The 27,492-nt window shown below is 37.2% G+C and overlaps 1 protein-coding gene across 1 annotated transcript; it reads left to right on the forward strand.

Moving 5' to 3' along the window:
- On the forward strand, positions 1 to 27,271 carry TNFRSF11B (TNF receptor superfamily member 11b). Its single transcript, XM_012753815.2, has 5 exons — positions 1 to 264; positions 18,760 to 19,129; positions 22,833 to 23,024; positions 24,065 to 24,289; positions 26,045 to 27,271. The coding sequence occupies exons 1-5, from the start codon at positions 235 to 237 to the stop codon at positions 26,431 to 26,433; spliced, it is 1,206 nt and encodes a 401-aa protein (XP_012609269.1). The 5' UTR covers positions 1 to 234; the 3' UTR covers positions 26,434 to 27,271.
- The last annotated feature ends 221 nt before the right edge of the window (positions 27,272 to 27,492 follow it).

A 27,492-nucleotide genomic window follows, 5' to 3' on the forward strand; every position in this document is an offset into this window, starting at 1 on the left:
GCTCCGAAAGCGTTAACCCTGGAGGTTTCTGCGCCCCCTGCTGCTCCCGCCCAAGGTTCCTAAAAAAGAAAGGTGTAAAGTTTGGTCCAGGATAGAAAAATGACTGATCAAAGGCAGGCGACACTTCCTGTTGCCGGGACGCTATATATAACGTGTGAGTGCACCGGCTGAGAGACGCACCGAGCCGCTCGCCCCGCCGCCGCCTCCGAGCGCCTGAGGTTTCCGGGGACCACGATGAACAAGTGGCTGTGCTGCGCGCTCCTGGTAAGTCCCGGGGCAGGGGACGCGGGAGCCGGTGCCCGGCGCCTGGGGAGGCCGCCTGCCACCTGGTCCCCCACCTCCCGGCGGACCGATGCCGAGAAAGCGCCGCTCGCATCTCTCCCCGAAGAGACCTGGGGTCAGGCTGGAACCGGAAACCTCTTTCAAGCTCTTTCGTGCTTCCCCCTAGGGTGTCCCTCCACTCTGCAAAGTTCCTGCGGAGTTTATGGAGAAAAGAGAGAGAGAAAGAGAGGAGATCTAGAGGAGAACTAGACCTTTTTTTTTTGTCCTTTTTTTTTTTTACTGTCTTCATCTCAGATTATTAACGCTCTCCTGTAGCTCATACTATCTTTGTTTAATGAACTTGGACTTTATTATTAGTATTGTTGTTGTTGACAATGAAGTGGTCCCTTAGATTCAGAGTAAGTTGGAGGAAGATGTCAGTCTTTTAAAAACTATTAGAATACAATTTGGACACATTGACTATGACACTAGAGCAGGGGTTCTCAAACTTTTTAAACAGGGGACCAGTTCACTGTTCCTCTCAGACCGTTGCAGGGCCGTTGGAGAGTGCGTGGCACATTCTGCACATGTGGAGGTCTGCATTAGAGATTACTGGATTCACTTATGCAAATATGATGGAAATTTTTGAATAATTGGCACCAGGAAAAAATTCTCTCTCTCCCTCTCTCTCTCTCTCTCTCATACACACACTCTCATACACACACACACACACACACACTTTAACTGTGCAATATATTTCAATAAAATTTTATTATTAAAATGGGTTATTACAGTTCTCACCTTCAACATAATGTGGAAAATATTGGTGGGAAAATGTGAATTATGTTCTAAAATATACCTAAATGGTTAAAATTTAGCACTCAAGAGGGCTAAAAATTGTTTTTAAAATGTTATTTGGCAAAGTATCTCTGTAACTTAGCTTCTTCCATTTCTTTTTAGCTGAAGTTTTGATCAATCAAGTTAATAAGATTTGTATGTAAGTTATTCTATGACCAATGCTTATTTCCTTTATGTCACTAAAGTGTGGAGTACATCAAGATATGAATATGACATTCATGCAAGGCTAAGAAAATCCACATTTAAGCCACATATGTGTTTTGGATGTGTTTGAGTAAATGTTTGAATTTCAACCTCTAACCCACAAACAGTTAATGGAAGGCTGGGTAGTCTTTCACTTAGTTCCTGGGATACACAAACATAAGCAAATAAATAGTAAAGTCACTAAAGAAAAGGAATGTTGTATAGGAGTCCACATATAAGTATATTTTAAAATATATATGTATACACATACATATATATACATATCCACCAATATAGATACTATGAAGAACTTTTAAAATAGTGAACTATTATTAAAATATGACACAGAAAATTGCACAAGTTGTAAAACCCTAATGAAATTTCTCAAAGTAAGCACTTGCAAGCTACCACGCAGGTCAAGAAATACATTAGCAGCATCCCAGAGGCTTCGTCCATGGCCAGAGCAATCAAAATATTCTGAATTGAACACCAGAGATGAGTTTTGCTTATATTTAAACTTTATGTAAATAGACTTTTATTTTTAATACACTTTCTTGCATCTGACTGCTTTCACTCAAAGGTCTGTTGTGACAATCATCTCTACTGTTGGATGTACAATGATTCATCCATTTTCATTGCTATACAGTATTCCATTGCATGAATGCACCACACTGGATTTAATCATTCTAATTTGGGGCTGGTATATTATCACTATAGGGACACAGTTCTTATTAGCCATTTTTATACTGTCAAAGGTTTAATTAATAATAAACATACTATCAGAAGCTTTTACATTTCAAGATCTCCACTAAATAATATTTGTTCTTAATAGTAAGTGTTCCTAAATAATACATAGACAAATGTTTTTATATGTGATCTGTATTGGAAGATAGATACGTATGTATATGACACTAATTTTAGGCGATAAGCATTATCAGAAGAGAAGACTTTATATGTGTCTTGAGCACAGTAAATACTTTAAATAGGAAAGATTTTGCTTTCCCTTTCTTTAGTTTTGAGGTTGACTTTGTTTCATAAATAATTGGAATGGACACTTTATACTTACAAATAAAAGGTACAAATGCTCTTTAGTAAACACCAAGGTGCAGTTCTAGGAACTGGAGGCACTGCAGATATTTAGTTCTTTATACCAGGAATGCCACTAGGCAGTAGAGATGCAGTGAAAAATAAGATGGACACCACCCTGTCCCCATGGACCTCACAGCCTAATTGTGTATACAATTAGAGTTATAAGAAAGGGGATACGGAGTGATTTGAGACCATAAAAGATCCAGCCCTCCAAAACCTTACTAGGGAAGCTGTAGTGCAGTGGTTATCAGTTGGACCAAAATTAGAATGTGAGTACCATCACTAACCTGAAAAATGACTATGGCCAAGTTACTTCTCTATTGAAGTTTAATTTTCTTTTCTACAAAATGGTAATAATGATATGCATACATCCAAGATAACCACATAAAGTTCCTGCTTCATATTAACAGTAGCTTCTAGCATTATGCTTAAAGATAACTTAGGACCATTTAGAGCCAAGTAAATTATGTAAATGAATGCTGATGATACTTAGAAGAGGGAGAGATGGCCATCTGTTATCACCTTCAAAGAGGGGTACAGTGTCTTATTGTTGGAGATAAAATCAAGGTGTCCTGGCCCCAAGAAGTGGGAGAAGGCAAAATTGTGGAGTAAAGTAGAATTCTAGATCTTGTCCGTGAGAGCACAGGATATTCTAAGGCAAGCAGTGAAGAAGTTGGGGGTGGGGTGTCCCTTAGGGCTAATGCATTAGTAGAGGGCTTTCCTGTAATGCTCACTAATACCATTAAGCAGAAGCCTGCTCTGAAAGGTGAGATAGTAATAACACCAAGTCATTTCTTTTATGGTTATCCATGAATTACCTGATGCACTGAGAACATCCTGGCTTAGGCCTTAACTGGTGGCTGAAACTTCCTACAATGTAGGGCCAGATCCACCCATCAAAGCTAAGTTCTGAATTAATGATGTAATACTGGGAGCTGGAGTGGCAGGGTGAGGGGTATGTGGGGAAGTGTTTTTCTCAGGACAGCTGCCTGATCTGTCTGTCCTCCTTTAGGATAATGTCCTTTGAGGCTTCTGATTTTATGTTGTCCTGTTGTTTATTTTGGTATCCTTATCCTCCCCCCCAGTGGTTAAGTTTCATGTATTTGCCTAGCCTTTTTTTATAAAAAAAGAGTGAATACTCTGAAGTTTCTAGGAAACTCTGACATATATTCAATCCAAACAATCCTGATTCCTGTCCATGGCAACCTTCCTGGCCTAGGTCACCTAGCAACCTTCAGTACAGTTTCTAATTTCAATCTGGTTTTTAATTTTACTTCATAGGCTAAAACCAGAGTTGTCAAATTCCATTGATTGGGGAAGTAAGCATTCTGCACCAGATGTTTTCTCCAGTTCTAGAAGGAAACCTATGGCAATGGCGATCAAAGGGGCACTAAAGACACGCTCAAATACTTTTGCTCTCCTATCCTGTAACTTGCCTGCTGGGTTTTCCTGTTAGCCCCCTGCCTGCATGTTCCCTTTATGTGAAAACTTTCTGTAGAGAGCATCATTTTCTTTAGCATCTCATTAACAAATACCATTTCCTTTACTTTGAGGTTCTCCTTTGCAGGTAGAAAAAAGAAAGAAAGAAAAAAGAGGGCTGGGAAATACATTAAAGAGAAATAGAGTAATCTCACATAAATTTATGTTTGCATTAGTCAAGGCATTGACTCATGATGCCTGGCTAGTCTTTATGTTGCTACAGTGGAGCAGAGATGCCAAAATTATCACTGTATTTGTATGTCTTACCCTGTAGGGCAGTAGTTCTCAATTATATCAGACATCTTCCATGCACTTTTATAATAAATCCTTTGTAACAACCTCCTTGCTCTCCTGAAATGAAATTCAGAATACATATATTTTACCTACACATATAATTTTAAAAAATCAATATACTGGCATAACTATACTATAAAAGAGTAATAAAAGGAAAGTAATTTATAATAAAATAAGCTTCCCTAGAAGATACAAAAAAGTAATGACATCCTAGCATCTTTTTGTAGAATTGCCATGAACACACCACTGGGAACAAAGACTGAGGCACATGTGTAACATTGATGACTCAGAAGCATTATGGATGTTGGCCTTGGTGCTGTGATTTTCTGAAATGGTGAACAAATCTTGGTAATTTTAAACAGAGCAAAGTTCAACCTTCTATCAAATTTTATATTGCTAAATTCCTAAAAAATTCAGTATGTATAATAATCATGTACAAAACATTGTGTATATATAAAATGAGGGTCTGATCTAGGCTCAGATTATAATAAATAAGTTATTCAGTTAGATTACTCATATCAGTTGTCACTAGGACATTTGAATGTGTTGGGGACATGGAATCATTCCTCTTTGTCCAGAATATCTAGCAGCACACAGTCCTTGTGTTTATAAAAATACCCCACCGATTTCTAGAACTTTTCCTAGAGAATAGCATCACCTCTGTGGCAAGCAAAGTATGAACTTCCTGCAAGCACAGATTTTCATCTTCCTCATGTATAGCCCCAAGGTCTCCTTGGTGCCTGACACTAAATGTGTGCTTGCTGAGTCAAAGGTGCTATGATGAGATTTGCTAGGGCAGTGGTCCCCAACATTTTTAGCACTAGGGAGCAGTTTCATGGAAGACAATTTTTCCACAGACGGGGGTGGGAGGACATGGTTTGGGGATGATTCGAGTACATTACATTTATTGTGCAGTCAAACCTCTCTGCTAATGATAATCTGTATTTGCAGCTGCTCCCCAGTGCTAGCATCACCACCTCAGATTGTCAGGCATTAGATTCTCATAAGGAGCACAACCTAGATCTCCCACACGTGCACTTACAGTAGGGTTTGCACTCCTATGAGAATCTAATGCCACCACTGATCTGACAGGAGGCAGAGCTCAGGCGGTGATGTGATCGATAGGGAGGAGCTGTAAATAGAGATGAAGCTTCACTTGCTCACCCACCACTTACCTCCTGTGCTACCCTGTTCCTAACAGGCCAGGAACTGGTACCAGTCTATGGCCCAAGAGTTGTGGACCACAGTGCTAGGGTGTTGGATAATCTACCATCAATTTCCATTTATCTTCCAATGGAATTGAGCTTACTGCCAGAGATTTAACATTCTAATATTGGCTTTTATCTCTTTCAAGATATAAACATAATATCTTACCACTTGACCCATATTTTAAATAAATTTGTACATTCCTGCTATAAAGGTCTATGTCCATATTTTCATGAAAGCCCATTCATAAGCAAGCAACAAAAATGAAGCAGATCCATATATTGATCCTGAGGTGCAATCTAAGCTCAGCAGGGCCAGCTGTCTGGCCTTCCCATCTGGTTGGATTCTGTGCTATCACCTGAGTGGAGAACATAGGTATTACACAGGGACTGAGGGCAGAACACATGATATTAGGTTTGGACATGATGTGTTGTTCATTTTTGGTTTGATACATTTTATATGTTTGTAAAATGTCCCAATAAGTACGTCAAGTAGGCATTTAGATATAAAAAATATTCCAGAGTACAGGAGATGCCTTGGCTGGAGATAAAAAAAAATATTTGGGTCATCAGCCTAGAAAGCGTTTTGAGAGATGTAAAGACAGATGACTTCACATGGCAAGAGAGGAGAGAGGGGAGAAGCCACCTGCAGACACAATTCTGATATTGATAGTCTGGTAAACAAAATGCAAATACGAACAGCAGTAGTAGCCATGTTTAGAAAAGAAAACAAAAATCAAAATAAAACTTAGCAACCCACAATAGCAGGAACTAGTGAATCGGAAATCCTAGCAACATCCGTAAACTATCTATGCAAGAAGAAAGAGTGAGGTATGGCCAACTTGAAATAGAGACAAGGGCAGTATTTTTATGTGACATGTAATTAGTTTTTGGAACTCACTACCACAGAATATTTTGGGGTAACTAGCATAGAAAGTCCAAAAAAAGAATTCTTTTAGACAGTTGTAAGGGATAAGAATAGTGTTACAACACATTAGGTAAGCAACTGTGTCATACCTACTCTCTCTCACATTTACCTGGCCTCTTTAAATCAATGTTCCAAGGCCAGAATAGTCTACAGACACACTAAAATGGTTCCTGCCAGCTACAAGCTGACATAATTTCCTAGGTGCTTGGGTAGATTTTTTTTCACCCCAATTTCTCAGAAGCATCTGAATCAACCAGACCATAAATGGATAGAATATACAAGAGGATATGAAATATCATTCCTAAAGCCTTTCCAGAAAAGTAATGTGCTATTTATGGCCTAAATTTATCACTTTCTTATTGTGATTTTTTTTAAAAAAAATAATCTCTCTACTATTGTAATCTTAATAGTATGAAAATATTATTTAATTTCCTTGAGGTATCTTCTTCAAAAATAAAAAGAATAGCCTTAGGATTTTAACTTCAACTTCAGTCTAGACCATAGCAGCATTTTTCAATAAAAGCCTCTTAAATAATCAACAATAAAATAGGAAAATAGGTGTCAAGATGAATTGAGATTTAAAACAAGATAGTGATTCATCTAAGTTTTATAACTGTTTTTGGTAAATTCAATTTTCTTCACTGGTCTTTGATCCAGAAACCTCAGTTCCCTTCCCATATAATATTACTTTCTTGTTCAAAAAAACGATTTCTTTTATTCTTAGAAAATATCGATATCAGGACCCTATCCTTAAAAAAGTTCTCACCATCCATTTACATCGATACCACCACCGCCAACAACAAAAAATGTAATTTAGGAATGCAGTTGTGGGGCATAGTGATAATACTGAGCAATGGCAGTGGCAGACAAGAACTGATTTCTCATTTCTGCCTTCGTCTCACTCCAATGGGTGACTCTAGTTTTTGGGTCTGACTTCATGCATCTGTAAAATAGAGATGTTGAACCAAGTAATATATGGAAGGTCTGTGTTAGATTTAAATTTTTGTCTGAATTAAAAAAAATCGATTATGCACTATTTCCTGTTCAAAATATGTAAAAGTCAAACATACTTATTTATCTATAAAAAATTAACCTATAGGAATGTTTTAAAATAATCTATTTTGTTGTCATTGTCAAAGTTTCTTCCGCCTCACTGGTTTATGTCTAAGAGATTCTGTTTAAGTCAATGAAACCACAAGAGGAAGCAGCTTTTGAAATGTTACCTACTTTTAGGTAGGATGACTTATGTATTTTAGGGTCACAAATTATTTTGTTAAGCCAAAAAATATTTTCCTCTTGTCTTTAGCTGGTATGCATAGAAATTGTTAACGTGCGTATTTTTCATATTCCATTTAGTTAAAAGCCAGGTCCAAGACATTCCCCCAGGACTTACTGAAGAGGTGTAATTATGGTCACTTAGCAATCTCCTTAGATTCACTGAGCAGAATTTTCTTTGAATTTGTATTCACAAGGAAGCACTTGACAACTGCATGCTGCTCTTTGGAATAAATGTCAAACCTTCAGGCGGAATAAGCATGATAATGGGTAGGTTGGCATGACCATTAACAATTACACTTGAATAATATACCAGGCTGATAGACAGAAGACCTCTGCTCCCACTCTATTGCCTTTCTCTTCTTTTAATGTCCAGTAAAGGGGGAAAAATCAACTAGATTGTGCCAAAAGTCAACTAGAAAGTATAAGCAATGTTTATTGAAGGATGGTTTAGTGGTTAGTGCTTTTTGCCAATGGTTCTCAGTGCTTCTCTCTTCCAAAAACTTGGTAGGATTGTGCGTCCCAATCACCTTGCAGTGAAGATGAAATGGGGGAGTATATGAATAGTTCTGTCCAATGACTTGTGAGCTGAAATGATACAAGTCACTTCCAAAGGAGAGCAATTGCCGGCATATGCAAAGTTTTTTTTTTTTTTCCTCTTTTCCTCCTCCATGGCAAATCAGCTATGTCCAGAGATTGCTATACCATCCTAGGTCTTGGACAGAGACAATACTGAGAGCCTTCAGCAGACCAACTAGGGATGGTAGCATATCCGAGAAATAAACCTTTGTTGTTTTTTTAAGCCATTAAGATTTTGAAGTTGTTTGTTGGCACAGCATGAAACCCAACCAGTACTGACTGCTTCAGTAGCCAAACTCTAGTTATATCTGATCATTGAGGGGCAGTAAGTGCTAGGAGTATTTAAGATCACAAAAGACTAAAGACTAAAATCTATGATTTGGAATTCTCAGTTGAAACACCTTCATCAAAGCTATTGTTAGAAGAATTCATGAAGAAGGACCCCATCTTTCTTTTTCTATTACATAAAATTCAAGATTTAGGCAACTGAAATTACATAAAGGCTTAGCTGGGCTGCAGAGTGAGAAGGTCAATGGACACTTCACAGCAGACTCCAAATCAAACACCTTGTTATGTACCAAATGGGTATGTTTTTTCACTTCCAACTGACCCTTCCTTTGTAGAAGTTCACTCCTCTTCATCGATTACTTCTACTCCTTTAAGCCAAGCCAAAATGAGGAAGTCATACGATAGAAAGACACAAATCATTTTTGGAATAACTACTGTATATGGATGTCACACCTAATATTTCGTACATTTTCACAAAAATTCTATGGTGCAGAGATTAGTATCTCTACGTCACAGACAAAGAAACAAAGATTAAGAGAAGTTAAGTAATTTACCTAAGGTTACCTAGCTGAGAAGTTTTTCTTGCTCTATAGTTGTTTACATCTAGTAGCTGAGTCCTCTGAAAATACCCAACAATCAAATCAAAGCCTCTGTGGGTACCTTTGACCCAGAGCTTTCTACCAGGGTTAAGAATGCCCAGAATTGGGCTTGTGAGGGTCAAATCCTTGGGTGAAGTGATTCCAGTATATTTTTTCAGCTCCTTCTTTAGCTCTAGGGGGTTATCATATATATATTTTTTTCTTTTGCAATTAAATGCTCTGGTCCTGACATGAGTCTAAGCCCGGATTCCCTAGGTAACAGAGCATAAGACAAAGCTTATGTTTTAGTATTTTCTTAGAAAATGCAATCCTGGGGAAGCAGGAGTGAGCATATGATGAGTAAAGCAAAAAAGAGAAGGAGAACAAATTCAAAGGAATACATGCCTGCCCAGCTACTGCTTGGTATAAAGTGCACTGGTTGCTCAGCCTCACAAGAGTCTCCTCCAGGGAGACCGTGTGAAGTACTGCATCCAGGACAGAAGAGGCAGGGAGAGGAATCTGTTCACCAGGTTGGATAGAGAGATAGATAGATAAATAGATTGATTGCTAAATAAATGATAGATCCTACTGAATTTTATGTTGTATTGTAGTTGATCATTTATATGATCAACTACATATTATATCAACTACTATATTATATGATCATTTATATGATCATATATATTGATCATTTATATGATCAATATATAAATGATATTTTTATATCATTTATATCCCCAAATGGAAGAGCCAGTTGTTAAAGGATGTTAAAGGTTCAAACAGAGTAGGATTTGAATCCCAGCTTGAATGTGTGCTGGCTCTGAGACCTTTGAAAAGTTGCTCAACATCTCTGAGACTCAGTTTCTTCATCTATAAAATGGGGATAATTATATCTCCTTAGAGGTGGTTGGAGGGGATGTGTAATAAACAGCATGTGAATGGTGTACACATCACAGACATTCAGCAAACATCTACATATTTATTTGGATGCTGTTTTATTTCATTTCTACTTCTAGTTTCTGTTCTATTTCATGACCACATGGCTTTTTGTACCTAAGTTTCTCTCACCAGCTCCCCTTAGCCATATATTGATTGAGTTTTAATACAGAGGTCATCAGTAACCAAAAGGGATTCATAAGATTATATGAGTGATGTATTATCTCCAAAGAAAGGCACTATAGTTATAAAATGGAACTTAAGAATTGATGTTCAAAAATATCAGCATACTAAATTGTATTGCCAAATCTGAGCACCAAATGCCAGGGTCTGTAGCTAGAAAACCCTGAAGTAGTGATGCCGCCTTTGTGCTTGTCAGGTAGGCTTAAATGGAAATAATTACGAGGGAAAATTCAGCCCGCCCTGCTGTTGAGTTGGTTTTCAGAATTAATGTTGTTTCTTACATAAGGTGATTAACAGAATCAAAGAAATATTAATATCTAGAAGCCAAAATATGTGAGATATCTGTATATCTTCTTTGAAAAGTTTTAAGTGTTTACCTGATTACAAGTTCTTTTTTTTTCTCAAAGTTTGGGTTTTTTTTCTTTTGCCTTTATTTGTTAATCTGTCAAGTGTTAATTGTCTGTCAAACTCCTGTGAAGTAGCAAGAGCATCATAAGAAAATTCATCCTGACAATTATGATTGATTCCCAACACAAACAAGGTATTGCTGATTAATCTTAAAATCTTCGAACAGCTGAAAGAAATTTCTAAAGGGAGAAAAAATTACATTTAAAATTAAGTTTTACCTGAAGACAATTCTTCAGCCTCAAGGGAAGCAAAATAGTATGGAATTTGGCCCAGTGACACATCTAATAAATCATAATTGTTTGTGTTCCCTCTCCCCTGTTTGCCTAGGAAAGCTGTTGGCAGCAAATCAGTTCTGTGTAGATGAAAAGATTTCATTCATTCGTCCTTACTTCCTTACCTAGAGACATAATTCCTGGCCAACCAACTGGCTATTGTGAAAATTATTAAGCAGTGGTAGACTCTCAGGTGGGGAACTGGGAGCCATAGATTAAACCTCTCAAATGAATTGTCTGCTTTCTTCACACGTTCACCTTTAAAATGGCCGCTAAGTACAAATGAAACGGTACATGCAAAACACCATGCAAGATGAAAGATGCTTTAGAAAATATCTTCCTTTAGGCAAATTCTGTCATCACTATTATTTTACAGATGAGAAAATTGTGGGCTTTGTGTGTGTCCTTGCAGATGTATCCTTTACATCATGGTATTTATCTGCTTCTGTATAACTCCAGTGATCCTAATGACACATAGTAGGTAATCAATAGATCTATCAAATTGAATACAATTAAATTAGACGTATTTGATGCCTGCTATGTGGAAGACAGCATGCTAAGTATTTAAGGGATACAGAGACACATATTTTTCTATCACAGCCTTCTAAGCAAAGCCATGGAACTGCCTTGAATTATTTGAATGAGACAAGAAAATGACACCAATTGGGAAGGTACTGAAACTAATTTTATAAACAAGTTTGAGATGCTTTTTCTGGACACAGTTAAGAAAAGGGTAAATAATCAACTTATGGCACATTTCAGGTGTATAATTTCCTACTGAACGAGAAACTTTGAAATGTCTCTGGAAATGAGTCTGATTCCAAATGTCTCCCATTTTCCATTTCTGTGTAATTAGCATATATAATAATGTCTCATGATTGTCTGGAACCTTATTTCTCACCAAATTTACTTGTGTCCCTTCAGTGATTTGAAATATAACAATTTTACATGGATAAGTAGAGTAAGGGTTATTCTCGTTTTAGAGGTGAGATAGTGGTCCAAAGTTACTAAGGTAGTGGTCTACCAGAGTTTGGGATCCTGGTGTGTATACTCTAAACGCAGGTTTCCCAGTTGAAAGTGCTTTTATTAATTCTCATTGATTGAATGCCAAGCTGTACACTTTTCAGAACTTATTTTTCATTACCCATTTAGCATCCTTCTTGAAATTCTCTGTGATAGCCTTATATTTTTTAGCTTCTCTTTTTCATCCCATCTCACAAATGTTTATAAATCCCAAGGGTTAACATTTTTGTCTTTTTTTGCTTGTATCCAGTTTCCTTGTGTAATTAGTAGTATTTACTCTCTCTGCTTCTAGAGCCATTTATGTGCTCATAACTCTGAAACCTGTGTCTTCAGCCTGCATTTCTGCCCTGAGCTCCCAATACATAAACTTCTATTTGTCTACTGAACATCATCACTTTAGTCTCATAGATGGAAGATGTTCCAAACCAAATTCATTCTATTTTTCCTTAACTTCATCTCCTCCTGCTGACAGTAATTAATAGCAACACCACATACCTACTGGCTAGAATGCACGGGCATGCTCTTCAGTTGCTGCTTCTAGCACTATCCTCTTCCAGTGCAATCAGCCAACATGTCATTTCTATCGTTTTTTTCCTTCTCCGTTACCACTGCCCCTCATAATTTCCAACTTATTTCTCTGTTGAGTCTTTGCTTGATCTTCTTTCTTCTCTTTTCTGCTTCCAATTGTTGTGCAGTGATTTATGAGTATTTTATATCAGACTGGGCATTTAGGTGAACGTTTTTATAACTTATTCAACTCCATTGTTTAGCCATATTTCCAGAGCATAGTAATTGTCTCAATAAGTGTTTGATGAATGAATGAATAAATGAATTATTTAAGGAATGGAGGAAAAGAGGAAGGAGCTATAATATAAGAATATTAAAAAATCAAATAAACTGACCTTCACAGAAAAATAGTGTATTCATAATAATCTTAATAATTTATACTACAAGAGTTCTTTAAGAAACTCACCATGATATATATTCTAGTTGTTTTTTTTCCCCCCTTGGCCAAGATAACTGTAAAATTGCATGGTTTCCAAACTGACCAGAAGTTTAGCTAACTCTGGCTAGTCCTCAAATAGTTCTTTGCAGCAAAGATCATGACGCAGGATCACAAAAGGAACTCCCAAACCAAGTGGTTATTTCAGGCTTTGCGTGGGCTCTTTTTAATGAATTTTCCATAAATGGAAACCCACTGGGTCACTCATGGTTCTGCATACCAGAGAGCAAGCCCAGTAATGGGATTGGCTGCATTGCATAATGCAAAAATAAACTTGCTGGAGGAAGTGTATTCTTTTGTTCTTTAGGAAAAAGCATACTAGAATGCCCCAGTCTAATCACTTGTCATCTGATAAATTTTCAACTCAGTAGCTTTGGGCAAGACCCAGTCTTAGCACAGAGAAAGAAAAGTCAAAGTCAGTTCATTTGGACTTCAGGAAGGCTTTGGTTGGTCTCCTAATATTGGTGATCTTCTAATCCTATGCCCTTGAGACTGAATGAAACATAATCACTGTAGGACTTACTTTTGGACTATGTATAAGGCAATAGTATAAGTGAAAACATTTGGTAAATGTTAGATGATTTGACTAAAAAAATGTTTTATATGACACATGCTTTAATTACTATGCCTGTGCTAATTACTGTGACATAGGTCACGTTAATTATACATTCTAAGACTCAGTTTTTTAGCTGGTGGAGAATTAATGATAATACTAAGGGCTAAACATTCTAAAGTAGGTACAAACCAAAATATTATATACATTATTTATTAGTGTATTATCTGGCACAAAGCAGATTTAATACATGAATATTTTAAGGGAATAGGCAAAACAAAATTCCACCTTCATCTTTTCTTTTCTGCCCATACATAGCATTGCCATAGCACCCTAATTCCTAAATGTGGGGAATTATCACTAGAAATTTATATATATATGAAACCAAGATTGGATGATTAATTATAAAGTCAGATATAGCATTGAATATCAAAAATTATACAAATATATTTAAATATTTTATTTTGAATTTAAAAATTTTTAGTAAACTTTCAATCATCTGTATTTTGAGATATGGCCAAGCCTTTTCTTGGAGTCTATGTTTGCTGGCTAGAGTCTCATGCTGTGTTTCCTCCAAAGCCCTTATCTGTGAATATTGCCCATCCACTCAGTTTTGGAACTTAACGTGTTGACTGCCACACTAGGGAAAAAAAAAATTCCCCGGGGCTCCACAGTGTTTTATTATAAAAATAGAACAAAAACTTCAAAAGCAAAACAATTCTAATTTAATGAAAGATTTGTTATTTTTTGTTGTTTTTCTGTGTGTGAGTTATATATAACTTGAAAAATAGTTCTCATGGCTCCCAAGGTAAAGAGACATGTGAATTACACATGCTTCCCAAGGCCCCCGGCTCAAAACTAGCATGAGTTATAAAAACAACTCACATGGCAGTTAATATGCTAAAGATATTTATGAAACTAATTGATTATATAATTTTCCCAGATGTTTTCCTCATTTTATTTTTAGAATCATCTCACCTACTCGAAATTCTGCAGCAGCTTTTTTCTTTTATTGTTTTTGTGGGTTTTATTTTGAGAGGAACAAAGGGGTTTTCTTTTTATCAGTTCATCCCAAAACATTCAATTTTCTTTTTTCTACAGAAGAATAATTCTTTTTTTTCCACACTCATGTTTGTTGGTTTATACAACATTTAATTGAATAACCTAATTATAGTTACAAGTACAACTAGTATAAACAGATTCAGCAACAAACATACAACTGACTCGTGTGAGGCATACAGCTCTGCTGTTAGGCTCAAACTTGAGGTGGCTTGCTGGAGTGAAGGCATAACTAACAGGGTTCTGGAGCCGCAGATAGTTTTACAAGGGGAATGGAAGGCATGGGTGAGTCTGAAAAGTAGAGATTGATAAAAAGAGTTCTGCTGTATAAAAGGAGCAAGAAGTAAGAATGGGAGTAGAGCAAGACATTTGTTTACAAGTTCTTTGGCTAATTAAACTGTCCAACTACAGACTAGTACAATGGTAGAGCTAGAAAAATCATTGCAGAACAACTAATTCAACCCACCCACCATCTTAACCCACTACCATCATCTGTTAGCATTTGATAGGTGAGAAAAGATGGTTAGACTTGAAATAGAAAATTATTTAACACTCCCCAACATAAAAAATGGAAGGCAAGAAGAGGGACAAAGCATTTGAGATGGAACCTTAATTGTCTTTTCAAAAAAAGAGGCATGGGCTCCTCAGGAAGAAATCCTGGACTGGTGGGAAGCATGAGATTGGAGAGGTTTTCAGATTTCCTTTAATCACAAGTGGTCTATACCAAGTGATAGACAGACAGGGAACGAGAGGAGGATGAAATAAAAAATAAAGAAAAAATCCATTTAGTTCTTTTTTATAAGTCAAGCATAAAACACACACAAAAAGAGTGGCCTCTTCTATAGAAAGCAGTTTAGGTTTCTGTGGATACACCTATACATGTGCCCTAGCTTTTGCAGATGTTTATCTGTGGTCATTTGGAACATGTATTTTATACAGAAATTTATTTTTCAACTGTAATTAGCCTTCACATATTATCATCTGGCAAAGGAGCTACAGCCAATGTTAAGATGATCTGTCATATGGCTTCTTTTTTATTGCTTTTCCAGGAAATGTAGAAAAAAGTAGGAGAAAATCCTGAGATGAAGAGCTCTATTAATTTTGCCCATCCTCTGTCCAGTAACTGGTTCCAGAAATTCTGTGTGGGAACCGAGGCTAACCAAAGATTGAGACCTAAACATCCAATTTTGGCCACACAGAGTTCTGTCTTTTTACCAAAGTGGAAAATTTTCAAATAAAAAGAGGCATGATTGAACTTGCTGAAAGCAAATTGGTAGTTCTTCAAGGCTTTCTAATTAAAAAAAAATTGTATATGATTATTCTATGTGGAAACCTAGAGGAAATTACCTTCACTAATATGCTCTCTATCCTTATATCGACCTTGTTTATTTATTTTTCTTTGTGGATTCCTTTCACCCCCACTTACTCGTATCTCTAAGAAATGGCAACAAGTTTCCAAAGCGTGGTTTTGGGAAACCAACAATGTTATGTCCAGTTACCTAGAAAAATATAAATTGCACCAGCATCCTCAATCATATCTATATTTATGTAGCTCCTTCTGGTGAAGAACATAAGCACTGCCCATTGAGCTTTCCCATCTCATCCTCGTCACTTTTTGGTAAGGTAGAAAAGAGTCAGCACTGATCAACAATGTACACCCCTGAACCTCACTGAAAGGGGAATGGGAGAACGATGGGAAGTTCGGCTAGGAAAAATCTCCGGACTCCTACCTACCAGGATATGGCTCACACAGCAGTTCCACTCAAGATAAAGCAGTCCCTCTAGAGCCAGGCCTGTTGAAAGCAAACAAAACCCTCAAAAATGGCTTTCCAGGAAATTGTAAGTGAACAGCAAGAGAGAAAAGTATTTCTCATTGTTTTCATATGTCTTTGCAAGTTGAATCAGGAAAACCTTCCTTGATAATGTTGAGAAACTTAGAAATATTTGAGCCAAATTCACACAAGGAGCCTTGAAAGATGCCCCATTATGGTGTATAAATGACCAGTGAGCAACATAGTCATTTCATCTTGCTTTATTTCTTTCATTGCATTGATCATTATTAGTAATTATTTCTTTATTTAGTTGCTGTTTGCATCCTCACTAAACTGTGAGCTTCTTGAAGGCAAGAATCATTTCTGTTTTATGTCCATCCTTTTTCAATGGTTGGTATATAGTGGATGCTCAATGAATGTGTATTGAATGAATAAATAGGTTCCATCTATTTCTGAAATATTCAGATCAAGCCAGAGCTTCCAGCCACTAGTGGGTCATTTCTTTCACCTAATGTGGACCCACTCCATCTGAGCCAATAAGAACCCACCTGAGGGAAATTCAAAAACATACTTTCATTAGAAACCCTCAGGACAAGAGGATTTCCTGAAAAGACCACCAAAACAGCTCTGATTTCACACTGTATTCTGCTTATTTTTAGTTGGGAGTTCTTTACGTCGTAGCACCATTCCTCTTTGCAAAGTGTCTCTCTCAAGAGTTCTGTGACCCTGGGTGAGATGTTTTATTCTTTTCTTCTGGTTTATTAACTCATGTTCAATCCAATCAGCCCAGATGCTTGCCATGTCCCAGTAAGAAGTAAATGAAGATACTTCAGTTAAAATGCTCAAATGCTTATGAAAAAGGCTATTCTTTATCGTTGCCACTCCTAATTCAAAAGAGAGTGCTGTTTCTCTATTTTGGCACACTCTTCTCAGGTCAGGGGGTTCCTGTGAGATTTCCTGAGTTCTGCAAAAAGGAGAGTTTGGAAAAATTCCTGTGTTTGGTTTACCACCTCCCCAAAGCTTGAAAATAGTCAAGTGTTGATCCCTGTACCAAACACAAGCAATAAAAACCAAACAAACTACCCCCTACACACAAATAACACTGCTTCTTCTGAGCATGTGATTCCTGTAATTAGTGTGAAGAACTACTTTAGTGTTCCCTGGAAGATCTTTTGGGATCTGGACTCTAAGACAGACTACCCAGTGGGAACTATCTTCCGTGCAACACCCTTGCCCATTAAATCCTCTTTCTCTTACTGCACAGGTCTCTTCCTGCTGTTATGTAAGGAAACTTCTTAAACCCTGCATGCTTCTCGAACTTTATCCCAATTAACCTGAAGAGAGGTGGTCGTCTAATTAGTTAATGTAAATTAATTTTGTAGACATCATTTACCTATAACAGTCAAGACTACTGGTGCATATGACCTTTGGAGAAAATGTCAGCCTTAAAGTTCTAGAAATATTTTCAGTGGGTTGCAGGCTTATGGAAACAGAGGTTGCATCTGAGTCAATAGCATATTCCTGGTGCTTGACACCTAGTGGGCATTCAGCACTTATCTGTTCTATGGAAGAATGAATGAATGAATGAATTGATAGGAATGACTGCAGTTGTAATCACATACCTTCACATATCACCAACTTTACTTCACTATTTGCTTGCAGTCATTAAGCCTTAGAATAGGAAAATTTAAAGAAATATCATTAATCCCAAATATGGCAACTATAAACACCTCATTTAGAAATTATAATCTCACCACCCTCTCCATGTTTCCAATCTCCTTCAGCTTCTCATTTTTTTTAACAACACTTATCTTCTAACATACAATATATTTATAATGTATGTATTTTCTTCCTCCACCAGTTGTACTGGAAACTCTACAAGGGCAGGGTTTCTTGCATGCTTTATTCAGGCTGTATCCCAAGTGCTCAGGACAGAGCCTGGCACGTAGTAAGGGCTCAATAACTTTGTCGAATGAATAAATGGAACCATAATTATTTAGTGTATACCCCATGTATCAGAAGCACTATAAGAGGTCTTTTTTTTAAGTCTCCAGGCCCAACCCCACATCATCAGTGGAATAAGAACACTTAAAAGTGTGAATCCCAGGAATCTACATTTTTAATAAGAAGTCCCGGTGATTTTGGAGTAGCTGTTCTGAAAACGACCAGTTCACACAGCTCACTAATCTAGAGATAATCCTGAGACCCAGGAAGACAAAGTGTCTTTCAAGTCACGTGGTTATTCAGCGGTGCAGCTAAGTGCTACAAATTCTATTCCGATGAGCTTTCTACTCAGTCATCTTTGAGCCTGGATTTACTTAATATGTTTTCCGCATTCTCAGTCTTTGAGATTAAGCTGCTGGAGGCAAAAATTGTGGCTTCTGAACGTACTTTGTGGTGCATCTCAATCAGTAGGCAGGAAGGGAATTAGGCTTAAGGCATTAGGGACTTTTTGAGTCCCGTGATACCTTTGCACACAAGAACAACCTGACTTTTCATGCTCTGATGCCACTGTTTCCCTTTTTCCTTCTAGTTCCTGGATATCTCCATTAAATGGACCACCCAGGAAACCTTTCCTCCAAAGTACCTGCATTATGACCCAGAAACCTCTCGTCAGCTGATGTGTGACAAATGTCCTCCTGGAACCTACCTGAAACAGCATTGTACAGCGAGGTGGAAGACTGTGTGCGCCCCTTGCCCTGACCACTACTACACGGACAGCTGGCACACCAGTGACGAGTGTCTGTACTGCAACCCAGTGTGCAAGGAGCTGCAGTACGTCAAGCAGGAGTGCAATCGCACCCACAACCGCGTGTGTGAATGCAAGGAAGGGCACTACCTGGAGATAGAGTTTTGCTTGAAGCACAGGAGCTGTCCGCCTGGATTTGGAGTGGTGCAAGCTGGTATGTATCAGCTTCAATGTGCAGCAAAATTAATGAGGATCATGCAAAGTCAGATAGTAGCAAAAGTTTAGAGGAACACTTTAGTCCTGATGACATATATTACAGGCTAGAAAATTGCAAAGGTAATGGGACCTGCTAGGTAGGTGCTATGTTTCTGGATTGCTTCCAAAGGACCATTTCTCAGAAGAATACTTTGCCACTACAGGGCAATTTAGTGACAAATCTCCAATGTAGCAAATTGCTCTCTAATGAGATGCATGATGGATTGGTCTTTTTTGAAGGAACATATTCAGAGTTGTGCTGTGGATAGTTGATATATATACCTCTATGTTTTACTTCGGCATGGACAGCTTCAACCTGCAGAGCTTTTTGACAAACATCAGAAATGTTAATTGATACCAAGAGAGTAATTATGCTGATATTAATGAGGCTCTGGAGTGCTAACAATGAGTAGTTATAATTAATTATTTAAAAAATGAGAATGGTTAGGGGAAATGCATTTCATTATTAAAAACGAAGCTAGTTCTCCCTTTAGCATGGGAGCTGAGTGTCTGGGAGGATAAAGACTATAGCTGCATCTCCTCAGTGAGTTTATTCTTTATCTTAAACAAAACAGATTGTCAAGCCAAGAGTAAGCACTTGTCTATAAACAAAGTGCCTTCTCTTTTTGCATTTTGAACAGTATAGGCTAGGACTTGCGTGCACTGAATTTTTTAAAGGTGCAACCCACAGTTGTTTTCTGTCACATTCATGAAATTTCAGTGTATTCTATTATGTAACTTCTTGTCTCTTGGAAAAATTAAGAGCATTCGCTTAGCTGGAGGAAGTAACAATCGATATAGATTCTGATGACTCAGTTTGAAGCAGTATATCTCAACATCAGCACTACTGGCATTTTGGGCTGGTTAATTCCTTTTTGTGGGCAGCTGTCCTGTGCGTTGTAGAGATTTTAGCAGCATCCCTGGACTCTAGCAACCAGATGCCAATGGCAATCCCCACCCCCACACCTGCCAAATGTGACAACCAAAAATGTCTCTAGACATTGTCAAAATATCCCCTGAGTGGCAAACTCACCCCTAGTTAAGAACCATGGGCCCATCAATGCTATTTATTTATAATTATTTGAATGTTCAAAAGCTGTGATATGCAAAGTCTAAATTATTAGATGACACATACTTTAGGTTTAAAGGCATATAAAAGAAACATATTCAAAAATGGAAATCTATTTAGTTTCATAAGTAGTGAATCCTAACATTGATGACAGAAGATGCAAACTGCATGGGAGTCTCTTCAAATGCCTCTACTATGAGTATTTCAGGAAGGGATTGGTGACACTTCCTGCTTTTTATTGGATGATACTTTGGGTTTCAAAAGCTAAGCCAAGTTGTAAGAGGGAAGCCCATCCAACAAAAACACATGCAGTCAATTCCATTGAGTAAGTTGTATATGTAGAAAAATAAAGTGTGGACTACGCTGCTTGGAAATGGGAAAATTTTGAAAAGTAATGTAAATAACAAGGATCTTCTCAAATAAGCATGAAAATCTGTTTGTTGAATGAAGTAAGCAGCAACCAGAAGACTTAGGACAAAGGGACACATTTTATTCTGTGGCATCACAGTGGGGTTTATTTACCTCTCCCTCCCTAAAAGCCCACACTGTGGTTCCTCTTGGAAAATAAGAGGTTTCCATCCCCAAGAGAAGGAAGGACTATGTGGTGTTACTCTAAAAAGTATTTAATAACCATTTTTTGTTGTTGTCGCTGTTTTAAAGTCCAGTTATCCCCTCTCCACATTTTATTTACTTCATTCTGTTACTCAGCCCTATAATTCTTACGGAATTACTCATGGCCTTGGCATGGTGAATTCTCAACCATAAAGTCAAATTTCTCCATCATTATTATATTTCACATTTTGCATGCCAGGTTATAATTTTAATATTTTCACTGATATTAATAAGATAAAATCATTACTTAGATAGATAGATTTTTTTAAATAAAAAGTTCTATCAATTACAAAGAGGGAAGTCGTGTCCAGAAAAGTCATGAGATAAAGTCTCTGAATATATGATGAAGCATTAGTTCTATCATTCTTGGATTCCTTTTGTTAAAGAACCTTAAAGGCCAGCTTACCTAAAAGAATGTTTTGCTCATATGACCTTCTTGTTAAGATGCATGAGAAGACCCAGGGCACAAATATGTGTCTGAAGAATGACAGGATTCTTTTTTTTTTTTTTTTACAGAACATATGGCAGTGGGCAAAAAGAGACATGGGTCCAGTTGTGCAAGTCACTTATTCCTAATAAATTAGCAATGAAAGAAAGCCATGGAATCCTTGCCCACATACCTCTGCTTATGATACTGTAGAATTTGGTGTGGAGTTGGATCCTCTTTAAGGAGTAGGATGTAATAAGAAAAGTACTAAAAGCAAACAAACAAAAACCTTTTTGCTTTTGTATGGTGGTTCCTAAGATAATGTCACTGCAAGGCTGGAAATAACATTTAATATGTGAAGGTTTCAAGCTGTAGTTTCCATTCCCCCTCTATTTTTCTGCCAGCCCTTTGTCATTTTTACAGGTCAATGAATCATTTATCCCTTTAGAAAGGAAAGAGACAGGAGATGAAACTAGAACCAATCCATTTTGCTCCATTTTTTTCTGGTTTTGGTAAAAGATACAATGAGGTAGGAGGTTGAAGTTTTTAATAAATGAAGTTTAATAACTCTCTAGCTTTCATTTGTCTATTTTGTGTTAGTTATCTTGCCTACCCCACAATTGGCCTGTGGAATCTACATCTGAATATTGAAATCTAAATCTGTTCAACTAGCTTACACTAGATGGAGATATTTTCATATCCAGATACACTGTAATGTGTGATCTAACCATGCCTAATACAGTCAAGTTTTTGAAGATATTTATTTTTAATAGCATCTTTAGTTGTTGACTGGTTCAAATTTCCCTGCCAATAATTTCTCTAAATATATCAAATATCTTTCCACCATAAAATAAAATGCCCTTGCAGTCACCCTTCCTGAAGTTGTAACTACTGTTCTCTTTTAAACGGTTTAAGCAAACGGTATATCATCTTCCGTTTACTATGTAGCTTAACTGCAGGCTTACGCTTTTGAGTCAGCGGCCAACTTTATTACCACCTTCAAAAGTTTATTATAATGTTGTAAATTTTTACTTCTCAAGGTTAGCATACTTATGAGTTGCTTCACAATTAGGATTCAGGGGAGAAAGAACTTCACTGGGAGCTGATTGGAATTTAACGATGCGGCATTCAATGGGTACTAATTTCGAAGAATGATATTACAGCAGACACACAGCAGTTATCTTGATGATTTTCCAGGAATAATTGTGTGAAGAATACGGTTGACAACAAGGCCTTACTGCCACTTGAGCAGAGGCAGGACTAATGAACGTCCTACCGTTCTTGCCTCTCCCCCCACGTTTCAGGAGCATTTTGTAGGTAACAGCAAAACAAACTTGCAGTTGTAATACAAGGAAAAGAGCCTATTGAAGGAGATAAGTGCAGAAGTTTTGTTGTCTCTGTCTAACGATGTGAAGAGTGAAAATGCCTAAAGTTTTGTGCAGCATAATAGTAGCAGTAAAAACCAAGTGAAGTCTTTCCAAAACTGTGTTAAGAGGATATCTGCTGGGAATGTATTTGAAAAGAAGGTACTAAATTGCTTGGTATTTTCTGTAGGAACCCCGGAGCGAAATACAGTTTGCAAAAGATGTCCAGATGGATTCTTCTCAAATGAGACGTCATCTAAAGCACCCTGTAGAAAACACACAAATTGCAGTGTATTTGGTCTCCTGCTAACTCAGAAAGGAAATGCGACACATGATAATATATGTTCTGGAAACAATGAATCAACTCAAAAATGTGGAATAGGTAATTATATTCCAAAATATCAACCTTTGGACCCATTTTATAGTATCATCTCTCTCTGAGTTGAACACAAGGGTCTCTGGCCACATTCTTGGTCAAACTCACATTTTCTCTTTCTTGAATCATAACCAGCTAAGACTATTCTCTGTGCATTATTGTTAAGCCACAACTCAGAATCTCTCAAAAAGTCATCTCACAGACACTCCAAAGCCTGAAGTTCTCCCCTTTCTTTCACACTCAAATCAAATCTTGGGTAAAGGGCAGTATCATGTTTGCTATGGAGGCCAAATTAGCAGAGTCCAAATTGTAGAATTTAGGTTATATATTGTTACTACTTTCAAGAATGTCTATATTATTACCTAAAGTATAAATTGCCAACTAAGAAGCAAAAGGACATAAGCTGATGACAAATTAAAAATCTATACTCAGCTTTGTTGTCTGTGGTATTAGTGCATCTACTGTGTGGAAGCTCCAAGCTCCTCTGGTTGTCTTAAACTGCTTATTGGGTAAGGGTCAGTAGCATGAAGCTCGTGTTATCTGAATGCACTCCACGTTAGTGATGCCATTCATCAGGTTCGTGTGTGCTCTCGTCTTGTCACTCCTACCACCAGACTAATCTCAGACCTTTAATGAAGGACTCATCACACCAAAGACAAGCCTCATTTTTGCCTTTCACAAGCAATGGCATGAACCAGCATGATTCTTTCCAAACATTTTTTGGACTACATAGAAATGTGTGAAGCATGGGAATGTGAATCGATATATACATATATGATTCCAACCCAGTTCCAAGATTTTTTCACTGCGTAATCATAATTTTAGACAAGTCATTTGGCCTTTTTCCTTTCTTATCTAAAAAAATGAAATGAGGGAAAGGGAATGACTACTGACTTTAGTATTTTCTTTAAGTTTTATTTTTGTCTTTCATTGGGCACTCACTGTGCCAGATACTTTGCTATGGAGGCTTTAATATTTAAAGTTCAGGAAACTTTCAAGAATCCAATTGTTGAGTAAGTCTTCTTGGCTTTCCCACCTTCCTTCAGATGTCACCCTGTGTGAGGAGGCATTCTTCAGATTTGCTGTTCCTACAAAGTTTACGCCCAATTGGCTAAGTGTCCTGGTGGACAATTTGCCTGGCATCAAAGTAAATAAAGAGAGTGTAGAGAGGATAAAGCGACGACACAGCTCACAGGAACAAACTTTCCAGCTGCTGAAGTTATGGAAGCATCAAAACAAAGACCAAGATATAGTCAAAAAGATCGTCCAAGGTATGGTAATCTGAAATAAATAAGTCAATCAGAAATCAAAGATACACGTTTATCATAAAACAGGAACAAGATTATGTGCCTGTTTGGTTGTGTGCATGATGTTTCCCTTTTGGAGTCCTTGTTGGACTGAAAAAGTTTCCCCCAGCTGGTAGTGTAGATGTTATTCCTGAAGCAGTTGTGCAAGGTTTGGTTCTCACTCCTCCCCTTCCCAATTTCTTTGCAAAATGTATTGAACACTCTGAAAGAAGAGAAATGTATTTCAAATGCAGGACTAGACCTTGAGGAATCTGCTTGCAGATCCCTTAGCTCTTTAGTTGGGAGCCCCTTTGGGCTACCAAGGAGAAGTTCTTGAACCACTTTGGATCTTACCTTGCATCTCCACCAAGAAGCCATGTTGTATTTATTTGGTAATTCTCTCTAGAGGAGTTCTATGTGTCTTACAAATATACTCTCATTAACCCTCACAGTATAGCCTATATTGAAATTGTCATTGTAATAGCATATGTTGTAAGGATTAATGAGATAAAGTCTGAAAAGTGTTTGAGCCTTTTATAGGAAAAGCTAGTTAAAGTACTCACGTACTTCAAAGGTTTATAAAGAATCTCCTTTAAAAATAGTGTGCGAGAGAAAAAGAGACAGGGACTGTGTGTGTGTTGGAAGAGAATCCAAAGAGAAGTGAGCATCATCTTGTGTGGACTGTCAGCTTTAGGATATGTGATGGAGGGAATTCTGACTTCAGTTAGCATTGGGAGCACATGCCATAAAAAACGAGGGAAGGTCTTCATAATGCAGACAGTGTCAAAGCCACATTCATTCTGCTCTTCAGTAGTAGTTAAATGAGTGAGTAGTCCTACGCTATCCAGAAACCTCAAATATTTGAAACTGAGACAACAGATTTTAGGAGACAAACATCTTTGACAGTTGAATGCTTTTGCTTATGCAAAGAGTAAACTTTTGTTCCGTTTTCAGCAAACCAAAAGTATTCTTTGAACATATAATTAGCCCTGAAGCAGAGAGAGAGAGAGAGAGAGAAATAGAGAGTCAGAGACTGTGAGAATGGAAAGAGACCAAATTCCCTATTTTATAAATGAGGGCATTTCATCCCAGAAAGATGAACTGATATGCCTTAGGGCTCACAGATACTAAATGACTCATGTCATTAATAGCAATGTTAGTTATTCCCCCTTAGGCTTATACCCTCGCTCATTACTGAAATAATATCTAGGCTGTGTGTATCCTCCAGTTCCTTGGACTCACATTTTCAGGTTTTCAGATAGCCTCTTCATGGAGGTAATCCTCTTGTACTATATGTATTTACTAAAGATTAATTAAAGCAACTAACTTGTCAAATGGTGCCTATGTCAGATAGCAACTAATGAAAGTTTATATTACAAAGTAGCTAACTTGAATATTTTTGTTCTCCTGAAAATGTTATAGTTTTAATTTCTCAAACTTTTCTTAGAAAACTGAGAGTGATGTGTCTGGAATTTTCTACTGTTAATTTTCTAAACTAGGGGCTTTCCGCAAAGCCTTTCTGGATGCCAAGCATATGTAGCGTATTATCTTATTATAACACAAAATAATATTTATCTTGGTTCTTAAAAATAACTAGTATCCTTTCATCCCCATCAACAAAAGAAAATAAAACGGTTATCCTTAAAATAAAATTAAGAACATTTCGCCGCAGGCTGGTTTTATGATGGCATTAGATGAATACGTTATGTGAACCACCTTCTGGGCTTTTGCCTCATGCAGATATTGACCTCTGTGAAAACAGTGTGCGGCGGCACATCGGGCATGCAAACCTCACCTTCGAGCAGCTTCGCGGCTTGATGGAAAGCTTACCGGGGAAGAAAGTGGGAACGGAAGACATCGAAAAGACAACGAAGGCATGCAAATCCAGTGAGCAGATCTTGAAGCTGCTCAGCCTGTGGAGAATAAAAAACGGTGACCAAGACACCTTGAAGGGCCTAATGTATGCACTGAAGCACTCGAAGACGTACCACTTTCCCAAAACCGTCACTCAGAGTCTGAAAAAGACCATCCGGTTCCTTCACAGCTTCACAATGTACAAATTGTATCAGAAGCTCTTTTTAGAAATGATAGGGAACCAGGTCCAATCAGTAAAAATAAGCTGCTTATAGCCGGAAAGAGTCATTGGGTTGTTTCCTCCCAAAAAGGGCCAGATCCCCGTGGATGAGTGAACTGTTTCTCAGGCACTTGAGGGGCTACCATGATTCTTTCTCGACACCAATGACTAATTTTGCCACAAGGCACTGAAAGAAACTATGATGTGGAGAAAGAACCAACATCTCTCTAAAAGTTCAGTAAACCCCTAATAGTTAATTTAAGTGTCAGACCTGGTCCAGTATCTACTGACTATATTTTGCCTTATTACTGCTTGCAGTAAGTCAACTGGAAATAAAAAAATAAAAACCTAAACTCCATGGTACCTTATTAAATATGGGAATGTCTAAGTTAAATAGCTTTGTGATTTTAGCTGTGCTAGAGGCTTTTATTAGAAAGCCATATTTTTTTCTGTAAAAGTTACTAATATATCTGTAACACTATTATAGTATTGCTATTTATATTCATTCAGATATAAGATTTGTACATATTATCATCCTAAAGAGAAATGGTGTAAGTCTTAATTTTAGAAAGAAAAAAAATATATTCTGTTTATTATTATGACAAATAAGAGAGATAAAATATATTTTTTAATAGAAAGTTTGTAGCATTTTCTAATAGATACAGCCATTTTTCCTGTGTGGAGTGTTTTTATAATATAATTTTATCTGTATAAGCTGTAATATCATTTTATAGAAAAATGCATTATTTAGTTAATTGTTTAATGCTGGACAGTGTATGAAATATAAATTATCTGGATGATAGATGCTCTGAGAAAGTGAATGTACCTTATTTAAAAGATTTTATGGCTTTACTATATAAACAGTATCATTAAAGTTTTCAAATTTTTTTTTATTGCTTTTCCTGTTGTTTTTATTTGAATGGGACATGAATGGGTCTAGGCTTTCAAAATTTCCCTATTCTTTTATCACCAGGAACATCTGGGAGCTGTTAAAAATGCAGATTCCTGAACTAATTTGTTGGAAAACTCTGCAGATGAGGGCAGAAACCTGCATTTTTAACAAATTCTAAACTAATTCTTACTATACTAATTCTTACTATACTATACTTACTGA

The sequence above is a fragment of the Microcebus murinus genome, chromosome 7 (assembly GCF_040939455.1).
Source record: "Microcebus murinus isolate Inina chromosome 7, M.murinus_Inina_mat1.0, whole genome shotgun sequence".
Classification (NCBI taxonomy): Eukaryota; Metazoa; Chordata; class Mammalia; order Primates; family Cheirogaleidae; genus Microcebus; species Microcebus murinus.